The 17,676-nt window shown below is 35.8% G+C and overlaps 1 protein-coding gene across 1 annotated transcript; it reads left to right on the top strand.

The window, feature by feature from the left end:
* The first annotated feature begins 6,399 nt into the window (after positions 1–6,399).
* Positions 6,400–13,175, top strand: LOC107718894 (keratin, type I cytoskeletal 19-like). Its single transcript, XM_016526150.1, has 9 exons — positions 6,400–6,684; positions 7,385–7,513; positions 7,821–7,903; positions 8,069–8,225; positions 8,329–8,490; positions 9,797–9,922; positions 11,465–11,685; positions 12,856–12,950; positions 13,069–13,175. The coding sequence occupies exons 1-9, from the start codon at positions 6,400–6,402 to the stop codon at positions 13,173–13,175; spliced, it is 1,365 nt and encodes a 454-aa protein (XP_016381636.1).
* Positions 13,176–17,676: the final 4,501 nt, after the last annotated feature.

Consider the following 17,676-nt stretch of genomic DNA (forward strand, 5'->3'; position numbering starts at 1 on the left):
CCCTGTCATACAGAATATGACTGCCACTGAAAACATGCTGTAGCCACTGGCACAGATTGTCATCTATGCAAGACCAGAACATCCATACAAAACAAACTGGACGAGACCATAACAAGAAGGCCAAAGAGGGAAAAGACAGAACAACTGCCTACCAGGAGTGTGCTGGGGATGTAACCAGCCTCGACACAACAGATGAGACTGTCCTACCAACCCATGGAAAAAAAAAGAAAGCACAAGGTCTAGTAAACTCATGGTATGGACCAGATCAGGGCTTTTAGGGCTGCCCAGAAAAAAAAAAACCTAATGTAGATTGGTTAAGAGATTTAGGGAAGCATTTAGAGAAAACAATTCACAAATGAGACAAATACATAAAGGAGCAACTCTATAAGTTACGAATGCCAAAAAAGAATTTCATTGCGCAATCATATATGATTAAGGTAGGGATCCAGAATTCGAAAATAAAAGGCCAAATGACATAGAAGGACAGGTAGTTCTATTGATTTCACAATATAAAATAATAGGGCCACAGGGTGTCGCAAGAGAAGTTGAGAAGGGTATAGTTTCATTGAAAAATTAATGTTTGTGAATAAAGGAAGCTGATCAAAGGCTTATGATCAATGATGAAACACATGCAGGAAATTCATAAGCCAAATATAGAGTCCTCTCACTTCCTCAATACAATAAAATAAAATAATTATCTTAAAATTTTGTGTGCTGCTATTATGACAGGCATCCCAAGAGTGGTGATGTTTTTGAAAAATGGATATGGAAGAACAGGTAGCAACTAGACCGTGGTCTTAACATGGTACTCGTGTAGGTTTAGTGAAATTTGTTATTCTAGTTAGAATTGAAATTAGACCAGGAGCGCAGTTACCAAGAAAAACAACATCTATTAAGACAAGAGGCTGTGGAAGGCATTAAGAGGACTGCTGAGTGGTTGATTGAAACAGGAGTATTGATTGAATCAGCCAGTTATTGTAATATATTCATATTGCCAGTTGCGAAGACATCAAATTAAAACAGTGTTTAGAGCATGATTTAAGAGCAGTTCATGAAGTAGTAGAAGATTGGCCTGCTGAAGGCCCAAATCCATATGTGCTGCTATCAACTGTTTTTCCTGCAGATAATTGTTTTACTGTAATCGATGTTTGTTCTGTTTTTTCAGTGTCCCTATAGCAGAGGAAAGCAGACACCTTTTTTTTTTTCCTTCTCCTATCAAGGTAAACAGTATAAATATGTCGGAATGCCTCAAGGATTTCAAAAGAGTATTCAATTTGGTCAAACACCATTGTTGAAGAATCATATAAGCCATCCACTCCAAAATAATGGATGTACAGAAACAATAAGGTAGATAACACAGAACCTTATCTCAGTAGTTTGGCAGGATGGTCTGAATGAAAAGACAGTTAGATTCCTATTCCAAGAGATAAAGGCTTTCTTAGTCCTACCTAGTTTGCAAGTTCTATTAATATTATTTTAAAGAATCCATAACAATCGGTAAAGTAGGTAATTAAGAAATGTAAGTTTGAAAATATAAGAACTGAAAGGAAATTAACTTAAGAGAAAATAATAAATATTGCATAAATGTTACGTGTCCGGTCTATGGGGGAATTAAATCAATAAGCAGGCCTGCTAATAGGGATTGATCTGGGGGATTGCACAAACTGGTTGCCACCAAAACACTGGAGTTTTCTCCTTAGTATAAGTGGTTTGTGCAGTTTCCCGAGGAAATCCAAATAACTATCAACAAGGGTTATAGAAATATCTGATATATATATAGATAGATAGATATAGAGAGATAAAATATATAGAGAGACACGCTAGATTTGGTTACTATGACTGTATTATGCAGTGACCTGTTATCTGAAGACGTCTGAAATTTGTATCCCGTTATCCCTGGGAGACCGTTTGAAATTTTATCCATTGCAGAGTTTGTGATATTTCTGTGTTTATTAAAATAATTGTGCATTGTGTTGAATGAGAACAAGATTGGGTGACCAAGCTAAACAGACATTTTGATTTGAACAGATACATTACACATTTTACAGTAATAAGACTTGTTAATTTGATCCTAAAAGGTTAATGTGGAGATAAATATAATAAGTAATAAAATACTGTGTATGCCCACTAGGACCACAAAGGGGGCAACTCAGAATGAAAGGTTGCTGTTTCCTGCATTCTGCAAAGAAGAAAGATGCTTGCTCTTTTTCTGCAAAGAAGAACTTGCTTTATTAAACTGGCATGGGGAAACTGCTGTTATAAACCAGATGAGACTTCTGAAATTAAAATGAATTCATAAAGGATTAATTTGATTCATGCGGTTCTCTGAGTGTTCAAATTCCAGATGAGACCAGATAACTTCTGGGGCAGCTGCATCAACATAAACGAAAGCAGCAAGACTGCGCAACAACTGAGAAAGAGAGACACAAGGATATGGCTGCAGAGAGAAGAAGAGACATTGGTTGATGGGCGTTCATTTGCCCCCTGAAAGAGGAAGTTGATACTTCGGAGGGGCTGACATGGAGAGAGACTGGGTTAATGCAGAAACGACAAAGGAAGCATGATGCAATCATGCAAAATTGCCTCCTCTCTGGCTCGATGAAAAGTCAGACTCAAGAGGGACAAAGAGACAGCAGCATCCAGAGTCAAACCTCTGTGTCACACTGCAACACAAGGCCCTTGAATGCCATCACAGACTGACAGACCAAATGGATCAGATGAGGAGAGAGACACTTAAACTGCATCCCAACATGTTCAGCTGATCACTGATGCAAGCAGAAGAACTTCATCCTTTCCTAAGCAGCACAGCACGTCCAATGATCACTAGAGACCACCTCAAATTTTCTTGATTGGCCATATTAATTGCATTTTGATTATTCTCTGGTTCCACAGCAGTTCTCCGCATTCTATTAAACTAACAATCTTTATCTGCTTTCCTTCAATAGACTCCAGTCCAGCCATAATTAATAAATAAAAAAGGAGTGGAAGCTGAACGTTTGTTCGACTGTTCAGTTAATGGTAAATTACTCAGAATTTACTCATCGTCTTGTATAGCTACATCCTAGTACGTTACACACCTAGTGGTGTGGATGCAACATCATCACAAATACACACACACACACACATATTAAATATTAAATTAATTCGCACCGGATGACACACACACATATATAGTTGCAAATATATTTAATGACAAAGATCAACAGAGTTTTTACTACTTTGCATACAGTTAAATCTCAGTTTGTACTCCGGCGCCCAAAATCTACCCAGCCTTGATAATCTGTAACGCAGTCCTCCCGTTGGATGATTTCTGCCAAAAACACGAACAGAAAGTAAGAGTGAGGCTTCGTTTCTTCTAATGTTTCTACTTCCAGAGACACGCACCTGATAGTGCCTGTAAGAGCTGCCGGGACACGAGCTCGCGCTGATCCGCCGGTATATGCACGGAACGACTCACACGGGACTCCAGTCTCTCGGGTGTCTCAGGCGGTCTCTCCGGAAACCGTTCCGTCGCCTTTGTGGTCGCAGCTGTGTCTTTGTACAGAGGAGAGGCCACACATGCCACCGCCAACATCGCTATAGCGGTTAATACAATGCACTTGGCCATCATTTCTGTGAAAAAAAGTGCTTACAATAATGAGTGTTTGTATCAAATGAAATTAACCATAAAAATGTCCACATTCCTGCAGGAAATCCAATTTAAGATGTTAGCGCAACAAATTTGGAAATGGTTTCTAGCTGGTTCAGTCAGGTTTTCAATTGGTCAACTAGCCATGTTGTCCAAGACCCAGTTGAAATGATCACTTGGTAGCCTGTTTGTTGCTGATCCAAGATGGTCTGCCAACTTTAAACCACTGAAGACCAGTTTGGACCAGCTTATTCATGCTAATGACCAGCTAGTAACCACCTAAAATATTACAAAAAAAAAACACCATTTCAAGATGGTTAAACAATAAGAAAAAGCAGATTTACCTGAATATTCCTGAGCCTGAAACTTTTTCGACAGAATAAAACCTTAATCCAAAATAACAGCTGCATGCAGTCCCTTTATATTAAATTTGTTCAGGTTAAAAAAGGTGTGAATCAATGGAGTCAGATCATTATTGTTCATGAGGAGGAGCATGTTTAAACAATACGTCAAACATGACAGTAAAATGAACATGGGAAATTCAATAGTTAGTTCTGAGAATTGAACATAGCAAACATTACCAAACCAAATGATCAGGAAAGTCATGGGAAACAGCATTCAAATGAATTTGACCTCTAAAACAGAATTAGCAGTGGATTTTGTATTCACGTCAGCATCCGAGTTCTCATCTAATCAATTGTCCTAATGTAATATTATATGATGTGCCATCAATAAGTGACCTTTTTTTAAAACTGTCTTATTGATTCAAATGAACAGATGGAGAAAGGCTGTGACAGAGCTTTTGATTTTATTGCCGAGGAGGAGTCTGTTGATTCCTTTCAGAACCATTAGTTTTATGTACCTAAAGATTTTATTCAAGAACACAATTCTCTGCTATCGTGCGAGTCTGAGGTGAACAAACAATTGCCAGTCCACTGTTGAATGCATAGCCATAAGGTATATGACATCAGATGCTGCTCAATTCGATGTGTCGCATCCTTCTTAATTTCCACTTTCCACCTTTCCATATCTTTAGCATTGGCTAATGATGACATAATGGCAATCACATTTTGTCCAATCTATTCATTTGTGGGAAACATATTAAACATCCAGTTCACATACAATGACTGAAACAAACCATTTCTATGTTGAGCATGTTTTTAATTTCTGAATTAAATTTCATTTTTTTTATTTTATGCATAAAGTAAAAAGGTCAGGATGAAACAACTGTTCTGTTATCATAATTAAATAAAAAGCCTCATTACAAGAATGAAATGATTGAAAAGAACAACCTTAAAGGGATAGTTCACTCATCATTTACTCACCCTTTTGTTGGTCCAAAGATGTATGACAAATAAAAATATTCTGAGGAATATCGGTAACAAAACAGTTTGGTTACAACTGAATTTCATTGTAGATACAATAATAACCTCAAAATATTTTCTTTTATGTTCCACAGAAGAAAGAATGTCATACAGTTCCCTTTCATGGGAACTTCGAACTGCGTCCTCTAGGGGTCGCTATGGGGAACGCCTCGTCGTGACCTGTGTCTGAAGCATACATAGAAAAACACCAACTCGTTGGCCGGCGACAGCCATGACGTCACTACCGGTGCGACTATAGTATAAATAAGCGCCGGGAGCACACATCACTACTCAGGGAACCATGGTTACATAAGTAACCTGAGACGGTTTCCACCGACATGAGAGTGAGTAAATGGTGACAGAATATTCATTTAAAAAATATTTTATTAATATTATTATCTATTAATATTTAAAAAGCTTGTGTCTGCAAAACCAAAGTCATGTGTTTCAAAGTCCTTGAAAAACCTATTTAAAGCATTTTTGAAATGACACTCTATACAAATGATTTTCATTACTCCAATGAAAAGATGCATTTAAGTAACAGATTTTGGAAATCTACCAAAGTGGAATACATGCTTTTATAAGCAAAAACCCCACTGAGTGAAAGATTTTCTTCCGAATGGGTCAGGCCTCACGAATCTGCACGCAAGTTCTGACAGGCAAAATAGTTTTGACAACATGGTTACCAATGAATTTCCATTCACTCACTTCACTCACATTCACTCAAAAGTCAACAGGTATATCCCCTAACTGTCAACAGCACCAGCTAATCTGATTTATCAGGGGTTACATCTGTACATTTCAAGAGATGGTGATCTGGCGTGGTACTTAAGAGATCAGTTTTTACTCTGACACATGAATCCATCGATGATTGATAGTTATTTATCAGGTACATGACATTTGAGTGTTTTTTTCCCCAAGATTAGGGAAGATGTGGTTGTGGTGAATACACAAAGTAAACAAACATCTGAAAATGGGTTTAAGATGTAGGCCTACGCTTTAATACTGTCACATGTATATGTATAATTAATGGTTGCATTCAAAAGAAGAAAAAGTTATAGTTTTCCATAAATGCCACTGTTAATACTTTGAACTGGCACATGTCCAATACAAACAATCAGTTTATACAATAGTAAAATAGTTAAAGATGTAATCTCTCTAAGCCACAAATCATTTTACAGGTTTTTGAAGGTCAAGGGCGTGATAGCAGGTTTTTGAAGTCAATGGTTTTAATTTGCATCTGGGCACAGGCGGGTCTCGCTCACATTCCATCTATTCACTGGAACTGGAAATCTGACACCGTGTGGGATGCAGCAGGGCTATATAAGACAATCTTTAGTGCAAATTAGTTTAGGTGTTTAGTTTCGACATTGAAAGACATACTAACTTAGATCTTCTCACTCAGCCATGTCGGTTCGTCGCAGTAGTAAGACGTTCACCACTCGGAGTGTGTTCGGGTCATCTGGCCTGGGTTCCTCTGGTGGATTGGTCATGAACGGATTGGGGAGTTCAGGGGCCTCTTTGTCTTTCAGTGGACAAAATTATGGCAGCGCTGGAGGCTTTAGTGGCCGCATCTCCAGATCTTTGTCCACTTCATCCTTGACGACGGCTGGTTATGAGGTCACGTTGCATGCCAATGAGAAGCAGACAATGCAGAACCTCAATGACCGCCTGGCATCTTACCTGGAGCGGGTAACACACCTTCTATTGGTTAACTTGAAAATGTAACAGAAATTACATCTTATCTTCTTCTAATTAATACTGATGAATGGTTTTTAAAACATATTTATATAAAAAAATCTATACTTAAATATTTTTTACAGTTAGTGTATAAAGTCAATAACAAAGTAATTTCTTAAATATTAACTTTTTAAAAATAAAATAATTTTACTTAATAAATGTTATCTTGTAAAAGTCGGACTAGAATCCTAAATTATTTTTTAATATAAGAGAGTGTTCTTCTTTGTTATGGAGCAATGCATTTAATAAATGTATTAATTATGCATCATATTCTATTTCTTTCATATTCGTATTCATTTAATTGCATTCGATTTTTTTTTTTTAGAAAAAAAATGAAATACTAAATTTAGTGAATTTGTTAATTTTACGTTTTAGTAACATTGAAATGCATTTGGGTAACTGTATGTGGATAAAGTTGTGGTCAAATTTTCATATAACCATTTATAATGGTTTTAGGCTTAATTAAAAAATTACAATAATTTTATTTCTGTAATTCTAAATCATATCTATATTTTTGAATTTCCTAAAATCAAAAGATACAAGATTGAACATTACAAATTCCGCTGCATTCATCCTTGAGTTTTTATGTGTCGTGCTTCCGTCTAGTCTTTAATGATTTTCTGAAGGTCTGTGCATGTGTTTTGTGTTTTAGGTGCGCTCTTTAGAGCAGGCCAACAAGAAACTTGAGATGCAAATTAAGGAGTTTTATGACAACAAGACGCCGATGCAGAGCAAAGACATGAGTGCTTATTTCAAAACCATTTTGGAGCTCCGCACACAGGTAGAGCTGCTGTCAATCATCAGAAGGATCACACCCCTGAACTGACAGAAATGGCATGAGGTGAACACTGCCTCACCTAATGCCATTATGCCATGCTTTGTGTTTCAAATACCACAAATACCACAATGCAATCCTGTTCACACAATGTTTAGCATATGTTTACAGCTGATGTTAACAAAAACCTAAAATACAGTTTCGTTTAAGAGTAATTTCCCCCCTATTTTTAATGCATGCATAATATTGTTATGCTAATTTGAAAGATATATTAACATCCCTTGATTAACCACACATTCCCATTTGTCCAAAGATTAACAGCCGTTTTATGGAGAACGCTAAGCTCCGTCTGAAGCTGGACAACACCAGGCTCACAACTGAAGATTTTCAGCTGAAGTATGTGATGTGTAACCCAACACTTTCACATTTTCAGATTGCAGATTTATTTTTAATTTGGAGTAGAATTATACAGTATATTAAATTTTCAGTATTGGTTGCTTCTTCTTCAGGATTATAACTTATGAAATAGCATATACTCCTTTTTCTCCTTGGCTGTGGCAGGTATGAGACTGAAATGAACCTGCGTATGATTGTGGAAGCGGATTCGGCTCGAATGCAGGGGGTTCTGGGAGAGATCAAACTTACCATTGGAGATCTAGAGAACCAGCTTACTGGACTGAAAGAGGAGCTGCTGTACCTCAAGAAGAGCCATGAAGAGGTCACCTTCCCATTTGACTGTAATCTCTCAAATTTATTAACCAATTATTTCACAAGAACAGTTTTGGAAGAATTATTGCTCTTTTCTCTCCTCTTTTCCACAGGATCTGCATTTGTTGCGAGAGCAGCAAAGCGGCTCTGTTAACGTGGAGATGGACTGTGTATCTCAGTCAGACCTTGACAAGGAGCTGCACGAGATGAGAGCTCAATATGAGATGCTTATTGAGAAAAACCGCAGAGAGGCTGAAAGATGGTTCCAGAGCAAGGTGAGCCAGTAGGACAAGTTCACGTCTTCACCTTCAAGAAAACAATATGTTACACCTAGCAGAGGCGGGTCAACATTTCTCTGAAAGGTCAGAGTGTTTTAAGATATAAAAAGAGTGGAATGTAATTCATTGTCTCATTGTTTTTTTTTTTTTAAAGGGGACATATGATGTTGCTAAAAAGAACATTATTTTGTGTATTTGGTGTAATGAAATGTGTTTATGCGGTTTAAGGTTAAAAAAACACATTATTTTCCACATACTGTACATTATTGTTTCTCCTCTATGCCCCGCCCTCTTTTGGAAGGTCAAACAAAGTAGTTTCGCTTTCACAACGAAACACACAGCGTCTTCACGACATGGCAGCGGCGGCAACAACTACAATACTACAGCGAGAATAAAAGTTACGGCTTCTTTCTTTGCGTGAACGTTTGGGCGGCGTTATGCAAATCTTCCGAGATCGTGACGTAGGTATGTGGGGGTGTGTTAGAACGAGCCGTTTTAGGTAGGCGTGGCTGACTCTTAACTTTTATAAAGAATATCTCTTTGGATCTGAGACTTTAGTCTTTGCAACTTTACAGATCTTCTTTATGCACCAAGAGCTTGTAACACTCCAAAGAGAAAGGAAAAATTGAAATCGCATCATATGACCCCTTTAACATAAATCATCTATTAATAACTGAGATGCCAGCTGTCTGATGGTATGCTTTAGAACAATGGACTGTCTAAAAGGAATGTGATTGCTATATTCAAGTAATCGTTAAAGTCTTTCTGCTGTCAAAACTTCCGACTTTTGAGTTTTGTTTTTGTCTGGCTTAGACAATTGTAGGGGCAGGAACTGATAAAGTGAAACGTATTTAAACTCAGTCTATCAGAACATCCTAAGGTCATCCAACATACTCTCATGGCAATTTATAACTATTATGTTTTGGCGAATTGGTGGCAAATTTGTATGAATTCATACAATCGCATTTGTACATTTTTGTATGATCTGCTTACATCTCACTGAGGGTTAGATTTAGTGGTGGACCTTCATGGTTAGTTATTTTCTAAAAATCATACATTTTCATACTACTGAAATCGTACTAATTCATATTCGCCACCAATACGCCAAAATGTAAAATAGTTTCTCATGAGATTGGGTTGGGTCATCAGTTCATTCTGCAGTAATACAACAGTTATGAACTCGAATGTAGACACACAGCAGGCAATATTCAGAATATACAGGTTACAGATTCTGACTGACCAGACCTGACTATTTTTTATTATCATGTATTCCTCATTACCTTATCTGTGTCATTATTTTTAGGCAGAGGTGTTGCAAACTCAGGTGACCACCAGCTATTCTGAAATCAAGACATCTCAGACTGAGCTCACTGATCTGAAGAGAACTTTCCAGAGCCTGGAGATAGAACTACAGGGGGCTCTCACAATGGTACACTCATGCTCTTGTTTTTTTTTTGTTTTTCTTTTCTTTTTTGAAGCCATACCTTTCTCTGACAGGAGATATATGAAGATCTCTGCTTATTTTTCATTATTATTCTAGACAGAAATGCAGTAGAAATGTGTAGATACATTTAAGGTGCAGTCACATTTTCAGTTGTTTGGTAAATTTGATCAGAAAGCTGCTTGGTTTAAAAGATACTTCTGCTTCAATCATTTCAGTAAGAATCGGATTCGAGTTTCACGTCAGGGTGAAAAGGTTCCCCATACAGATTTCACTCATGTTCAAGTTGGACACACGATTTCACCGCAGTGACCAACAGAAAGCTGCTTGGTTTGAAAGTGACCCACACAGAAGTCATTTTCAAACCAAGCAGCTTTCTGTTGATCTAGGCTACAGGTTATGCCAGTAGCTGGCAACAAGCTCCTATTTAAAGAGTGAGTCACTGAATCATTCAAACGATTCGTTCAAAAACACGTTCATTCCAGAAAGTAGTAAGCGACTGTATTATGAGCAGTGAATCATTCATTCAACTGATTTGTTCAGACTTGTGCAATTCAATCTCACAATTCTGACTTTTTTTCTCGCACTTGCGAGTTTATATCTCCCAATTCTGATTTTTTTTTTCTCAGATCAGAGATCTAAAAGTTGCAATTCTGAGAAATAAAGTCAGAATTGCAAGATATAAACTCGCAATTGCATGTTATAAAGTCAGAATTATGAGATATAAATTTGCTAATTTTCCAGTTTGTATCTCGCAATTCTGACTTTATAACAAGCAATTGCACGTTTTTTCCTCAGAATTGGATTTTATAACTCGCAACTGCGAGTTTATATATCACAGTTATGAGAAATGAAATAAGAATGGCAAGATATAAACTTGCAATTGTGAGAAAAAATTCAGAATTGCAAAAAGAATCACGAAATATAAACTTGAAATTGCGAGAAAAAAAGTGAGAATTGCAAGTTTATAATTCGCAATTTATTGCGAATTATAAACTTTATTTGTTTTATAAACAAATCCCTTTATTTCTCGCAATTGTGAGTTTATATCTCACAATTCTGAGAAAAAGAAGTAGTCAGAATTGCGAGATATAAAGTCACAATGGCAAGAATCATAAAGCCAGAATTGTGAGATAAAAAGTTGCAATTACCTATTTTATTTTTTATTCAGTGGTGTAAATGGGCTTCCATAGATAGCTGTATGCATACATTTGTTGCAGCCGTAAAGCAAAAAGTAACTGACAATATTGTGTCTAAAATATAAGGTACTAAGTATTCATTTCTTATTTATTGAATGCTATAAAAACAATGACACTCACAATAAATCACCATGGTTTGAATATCACCATGGCTGTGATTACCAGAAACCATCATTTCCTGTCCAGTCTCTCATTCTCAAAATCCTAATAAAAAAAATTAATTAAAAAAATGAAATATTTGGAATAGCTACTGGACTTAACATGGGTTAAATTATGATATTTCCACTCAGGTATTTAATTTACGTACTATGTGTATACTCATTCTACACAGAAACAAAACCTGGAGCAGAGCTTGGCTGATGTAGGCCTGCGCTATGCGGACCAGCTGAGTCAGCTGCAGTTGCGCATCGACCACCTGCAGAAGGAGCTACAGAGACTCAATGCCAACATCCGACAACAGGCTTCAGAGTACCAGCTACTGCTGGACATCAAGATGAGGCTGGAGATGGAGATCGCTGAGTACAGGAGGCTGCTGGATGGAGAAGCTCACACGTACGTTGAACAGATTAGTTTAGCTGTTTTCAGTCAATTGTGAATGTCAATTAAAGGGAAAGTTCACCCAAAAATGAAAATTACCCCATGATTTACTCACCCTCAAGCCATCCTAGGTGTATATGACATTCTTCTTTCAGACGAATACAATCGGAGTTATTTTTAAAATCATCCTGGCTATTCCAAGCTTTATAATGGGAGTGGATGGTTGCCTGGACATTATTCAATATAACTCTGATTGTATTCGTCTGAAAGAAGAAAGGAGAACGGTCAAAGCGATGCATATACGCGTACATAAAGTGAATGAGACCTGTAGAGAGCACATCAACAGGAAAACAAAGACAAAACCTGGACATTTTAGGCAATTTAGAAATCTTAGCCAGGACATGTACAGGAAAAGAGCACTTATTGTCACCCTAGTTAATGGAAAGATTAAATTCAATATCAATGATTAACAGTTCTGTGGCAATAAATTGTTGGAATTGTGTTTTTTTTTTCTTGCACTAAGAATAAAATGTGTTTATAATTAAGTATAAATTTAGCGTTCCTATTTTGTCATCCATTCACCTGTCAGAGTTTGAACTGTTTACGGTGGTGTTAATTTTGGTGTGTTTTGGATACAAGCCACTAGGTGTCGCAGTACATCAATTAAAAGTTCGGCTATAGTCTTACAATAAATAACAGGTGAGGGTTGAGAATATGAGAGAGTAAAATCGTGGAATGGAGAGAGGTTTTTTTGTACTAAACGAAAATCAATTGTGAACATCACTTGTGTCACTCAGGAAATGGTTAAATTGATTAAAATAAAGTAAAATAAAAAAATAAGACAAATATAAATAAATAAAATAAAAACAATATAAAATCAAGGTTAATAAGTAAAGATTTTTATAAAAATAAAAACGAAAATAAAGCAAATAAACATATCTAAATGTTGATATGTAGGCCTACTTCTCTATGAATGCAGGATACTGGTCACTAGGTGTCATAGTACATCCCAATATAACTCTGATTGTATTCGTCTGAAAGAAGAAAGTCATATACGTCTAGGATAGCTTGAGGGTAAGAAAATCATGGGGTAATTTTCATTTTTGGGTGAACTAACCTTTTAAGTTGGCGAGCTCATGCATTGTGTCAGCTATGAGACCCTGAGCATATCATTGTGTCCTGTAGGACCTTCATAAGCACGTCTGCATCTTCCATGACTAAAACTTCCGTGACAGAGACAGAAACGGTGACCAAAACGGTGGAGATAAAGGAAGAGGAAGGTGAGTGAAATGAAATGCTCTCCATTGGTCTGTTTATTCAGCCAATGCAGTGTAGAAATGAATAAAACCAGACAGTAATACATATGTTTGAATACATGTGTCTGTTGAACCCTTACAGAGCATAACCCTCACCTCCAGCGCAGAGTGAAGGTCATTGTGGAGGAGCTTGTGGATGGTAAAGTCGTATCTTCTTCTGTTGAGGAGCAAGTCCAAGAAATTAGCTGAGAAGATAATGTAACAGCAAATAAAACAAACAAAAAAAACAATCTTGCATGTAATCTACAGTATACAGACAAATGTTAACGCTAGGGTGACCATACGTCCTCAATTGCCTAAAATGTCCTGGGTTTAGCTTTGTTTTCCTGTTGTTTTTCATACTGAAGGTAATGATTGAAAAGTAGTTTGGCCAATACCGTGCAGGCACTGTAAATAATCGACCAATCGTGGCAAACGAGAAGGCGGGATCTATCACCCTGTTGAAAAACCAGCATATGCTGGTTAGGTATGTTTTGAAGCTGGGATGCTGGTTTGAGCTGGTCCTTTGCTGGTTTATGCTGGTCCTTTGCTGGTTTATGCTGGTCATGTGCTGGTTTATAAACCAGCAAAGGACCAGCTTAAACCAGCTCAAACCAGCATCCCAGCTTCAAAACATACCTAACCAGCATATGCTGGTTTTTTCAGAGAACGGTCAAAGCGATGCATATACGCGTACATAAAGTGAATGAGACCTGTAGAGAGCACATCAACAGGAAAACAAAGACAAAACCTGGACATTTTAGGCAATTTAGAAATCTTAGCCAGGACATGTACAGGAAAAGAGCACTTATTGTCACCCTAGTTAATGGAAAGATTAAATTCAATATCAATGATTAACAGTTCTGTGGCAATAAATTGTTGGAATTGTGTTTTTTTTTTCTTGCACTAAGAATAAAATGTGTTTATAATTAAGTATAAATTTAGCGTTCCTATTTTGTCATCCATTCACCTGTCAGAGTTTGAACTGTTTACGGTGGTGTTAATTTTGGTGTGTTTTGGATACAAGCCACTAGGTGTCGCAGTACATCAATTAAAAGTTCGGCTATAGTCTTACAATAAATAACACAGGTGAGGGTTGAGAATATGAGAGAGTAAAATCGTGGAATGGAGAGAGGTTTTTTTGTACTAAACGAAAATCAATTGTGAACATCACTTGTGTCACTCAGGAAATGGTTAAATTGATTAAAATAAAGTAAAATAAAAAAATAAGACAAATATAAATAAATAAAATAAAAACAATATAAAATCAAGGTTAATAAGTAAAGATTTTTATAAAAATAAAAACGAAAATAAAGCAAATAAACATATCTAAATGTTGATATGTAGGCCTACTTCTCTATGAATGCAGGATACTGGTCACTAGGTGTCATAGTACATCCAGTGTGTGTGCTGTGATGGTCACAGGTGTCTTTCCTGTTATGCAGTACATATCCCTATCATATATCAAATGCTTTTGTGCCATATGTGAGTGCTATGAAAAACTGACATTTCAGAAATCATTTAAATATGCTGATTTGCTGCTCAAGAAACATTTACTATTTATTATTTATTATTATTAATGTTAAGAACAGTTTTTGCTGCTTAACATTTTTGTGGAAATCCACTCAAGCACTCATACCACTCAAACGTTTCTGGTAAGATTTAAAAAAGAGAGAGAAATTATTAATTTTATTCATCATACATTAAAGCAGGCCCGGTACTAGGCTCGCTGGACTGGGGGGGCAATCAGAAATTGTGTTCTATTTAATAAATGGTTTATTACATTTAATAAATATATTTGATAAATGCAAATAAATGCTGTTCATTGAACTTTATATTTATGAAAGAATCCTGAAAAATAAAATGTATCACCATCTCCACAAAATATGAAGCAGCACAACCGTTTTCAACATTGATAATAGTAAGAAATGTTTCTTGAGCAGCAAATCAGCATATTAGAATGATTTCTGAAGGATCATGTGACACTGAAAACTGGAGTAATGATGCTGAAAATTCAGCTTGGTCATCCCAGGAATAAATTACATTTTATAATATATTAAAATAGAAAACTTTTTTTTTTGTTGTAATAATATTTCAGTATTTTTTTTCTTTTCTTTATTTTTGATCAATGAAATGCAGCCTTGGCGAGCAGAAGAGACTTATTTCAACATTCAGTTGATGAATTACAGTTTAAGTCACTTCCTTGTTGGCATCACGAGAGAGAGCGGGAGGTTGCCTCTTGATCAAAAGCTAACATAAACAGCAGTAGCATTTACAAATAACAGCGTATCTACAATATGAGACAACTACAAAAACAACAACAACACAGGTTCAATGATAAAGCAATATTGATGCCATTGTTCACATGGTAACGAAGCATGAACACATTAGGGTACACCCCATAATGAAAATAGTTCAACCAAAATGAAAATTCTTTCATCATTTACTCACCCTCAGTTTGTTCCAAACCTGTATGAGTTTCTTTCTTCTGCTGAACACAAAAGAAAGCATTTTGAAGAATATGGGTAACCAAACAGTTGGTGGACCCCACTGACTTTCAGCATGGAAAGAAATACAATGGAAGTAAATGGGGACCAGAAACTGTTTGGTTATCTTCTTTTGTGTTCAGCAGAGAAAAATAAATTCAAACACATTGGAACAACTTGAGGGTGATTAAATGATGACAACATTTTCATTTTTGGGTGAACTATCTCTTTACTAATCTCAAAAAATGGACACCCTCATGTAAGCTTACCGTTAATCGCATATTGAGCAATTACTAACTGCTTAAGTATCTGAGCTTGACTAATGCATATTTCTGCTAAACGTTTTTACAACACAAGTTCAAAAAAATATTTTTTTTAACATAGATTAAATATAAGTTTAACATATAGGGTCAAGAACATGCTAAATAATAAAGCCATGTAATTTATTACATTAAATGATGTAATTTTAATTGGATAAATTCATTAAATACCTTTTAAATCCACATATGTTCTACAGATTAAGCAACTAAGTCCAAAGGATAACACAACGATAAAGGGTTTGGTTAATGGTTAAATAATTTTTTTAAGCTGTGTAAAATTGAAACACTTTAGACAATATTTCTAGATGTGGGATAGAGCTAAACCAGGTTTCATTTTGTGTTCACAATGTGCCTGAATTCAGGTAAAACATTCAACTTGAAAAAGAGAATTACAGTCTTGCAAAGAAATAAAATAAAAACACTGTTTCCTTTGTCCTATTTCTGTATTATATTATATTATATTATATAATAACTTGTGCACTTTATTGTTAACTGGTTTTTGAGAAATGAGACAGGAATCAAAACCTTTTTTTGCACGATGATAAACAGAATCTTGGGCGATATTCTAATCAACAGTTTTTAAAATTCATGAAGGCTTTGAGGCTTCTCGATATAGAAGATATCTTGTGAATATTATTTATTTTATTTCTGATTTATTCCTTTATAATCATTATTACATTTCTTTGAAAGCATATTTTGGGCATGTTTGGCCCTCGCCTCCTTTATTTTGTTATATAATCTGGGTGTAGACAGATATTAGAGGCCAGATGTCAAAGTCCCTTCCGATTTTTTTAGTTCACATTAAGCTGAATGGTTGTAAAAAGAATTCATTCTTGAGGTTAACATTTTGAAAAGACCTCATCTTTATGAAAAGTCATTTTAATTACTTAATAAACATAATTGAGAACATGAATTCACTATTTTCAGGCCCTTGGCTAAACAGCTCTGGCTAAAAAGATGACATCAGATTAATAACTGAGACAAGTTTGAAACAAGTTTTGTCAAGTTCATTCAAGCTCTCACACTCTAGGAAGTAGAAGCCACACCCATGACAGATCCACTTTCAACACAGCTGCTCTGCCTCACAGATAAACGATGGAATTTTCTCATAGTCTTCAAAGATCATTTACTTCAGAATGGAAATCAATCAGTTTGGCTCTGTAAATCCTTGTTTGTGTAGGTCATAGGCAACAGAATAAAAGATATTTACAGAATACAGACTGCAGGACTGGGAATCATTCCAACTGTTTATATAGTTAGTTCTATCTGAGGGCAGAATCTTTACTCCAGTCTTCAGTGTCACACGATCCTTCAGAAACCATTCTAATATGATGATTTGCTGCTCAAGAAATATTTTTTATTATTATCAATATTGAAAACAATTTGATAGATAATAGATTAATGTTTTTGTGGAAACTAGCTACATTTTTCAGGTTTCTTTAATGAATAGAAAGCTCAAACAAACAGCATTTATTTGAAATATAAATATTTAGTCATATTAAATGTCTTAACTGTCACAAGTTTACATTTTTTTAATTCACATTTTTTAAACTTTTAAATGGTAGTGTATCACAGTACACTGTAAAACATTATTGTGATTTTATCAGTAAAAGACTGTAAAAATGCTACAGTAAAAACCTGTTAACTGGTTAACAGTAAGTTTCCATACTATATTGTGTACATTAGGGTGTACATCTTACATCCAATGTTGTTAAATTAATGTTTATTGCATTGTTTCAGTATCATGTGTGTCACCATGATGGGGTTTAATGTTTGTGTGAATGACACTGTGTGCAACTTCTATATATAAGTATTGCCCTCCTCAGCTCATAGAAAAGCTGTTTGTGATGAGCTTTGGTTCATCATGTGACTTTCTCATCACCACCAGTTTTTGGTGGTTATCAG

The sequence above is a fragment of the Sinocyclocheilus rhinocerous genome, unplaced genomic scaffold (genome assembly GCF_001515625.1).
Source record: "Sinocyclocheilus rhinocerous isolate Xijiao unplaced genomic scaffold, SAMN03320098_v1.1 scaffold1595, whole genome shotgun sequence".
NCBI classification, from domain to species: domain Eukaryota; kingdom Metazoa; phylum Chordata; class Actinopteri; order Cypriniformes; family Cyprinidae; genus Sinocyclocheilus; species Sinocyclocheilus rhinocerous.

Bases quoted from the DNA above. Each gene is read 5' to 3' on its own strand.
- LOC107718894 (XM_016526150.1), top strand. From the start codon at position 6,400: ATGTCGGTTCGTCGCAGTAGTAAGACGTTCACCACTCGGAGTGTGTTC. The intron at 7,514-7,820 runs GTAGAGCTGCTG...ATTTGTCCAAAG, and splicing joins TTTTGGAGCTCCGCACACAG to ATTAACAGCCGTTTTATGGA. The intron at 8,491-9,796 runs GTGAGCCAGTAG...CATTATTTTTAG, and splicing joins AAAGATGGTTCCAGAGCAAG to GCAGAGGTGTTGCAAACTCA.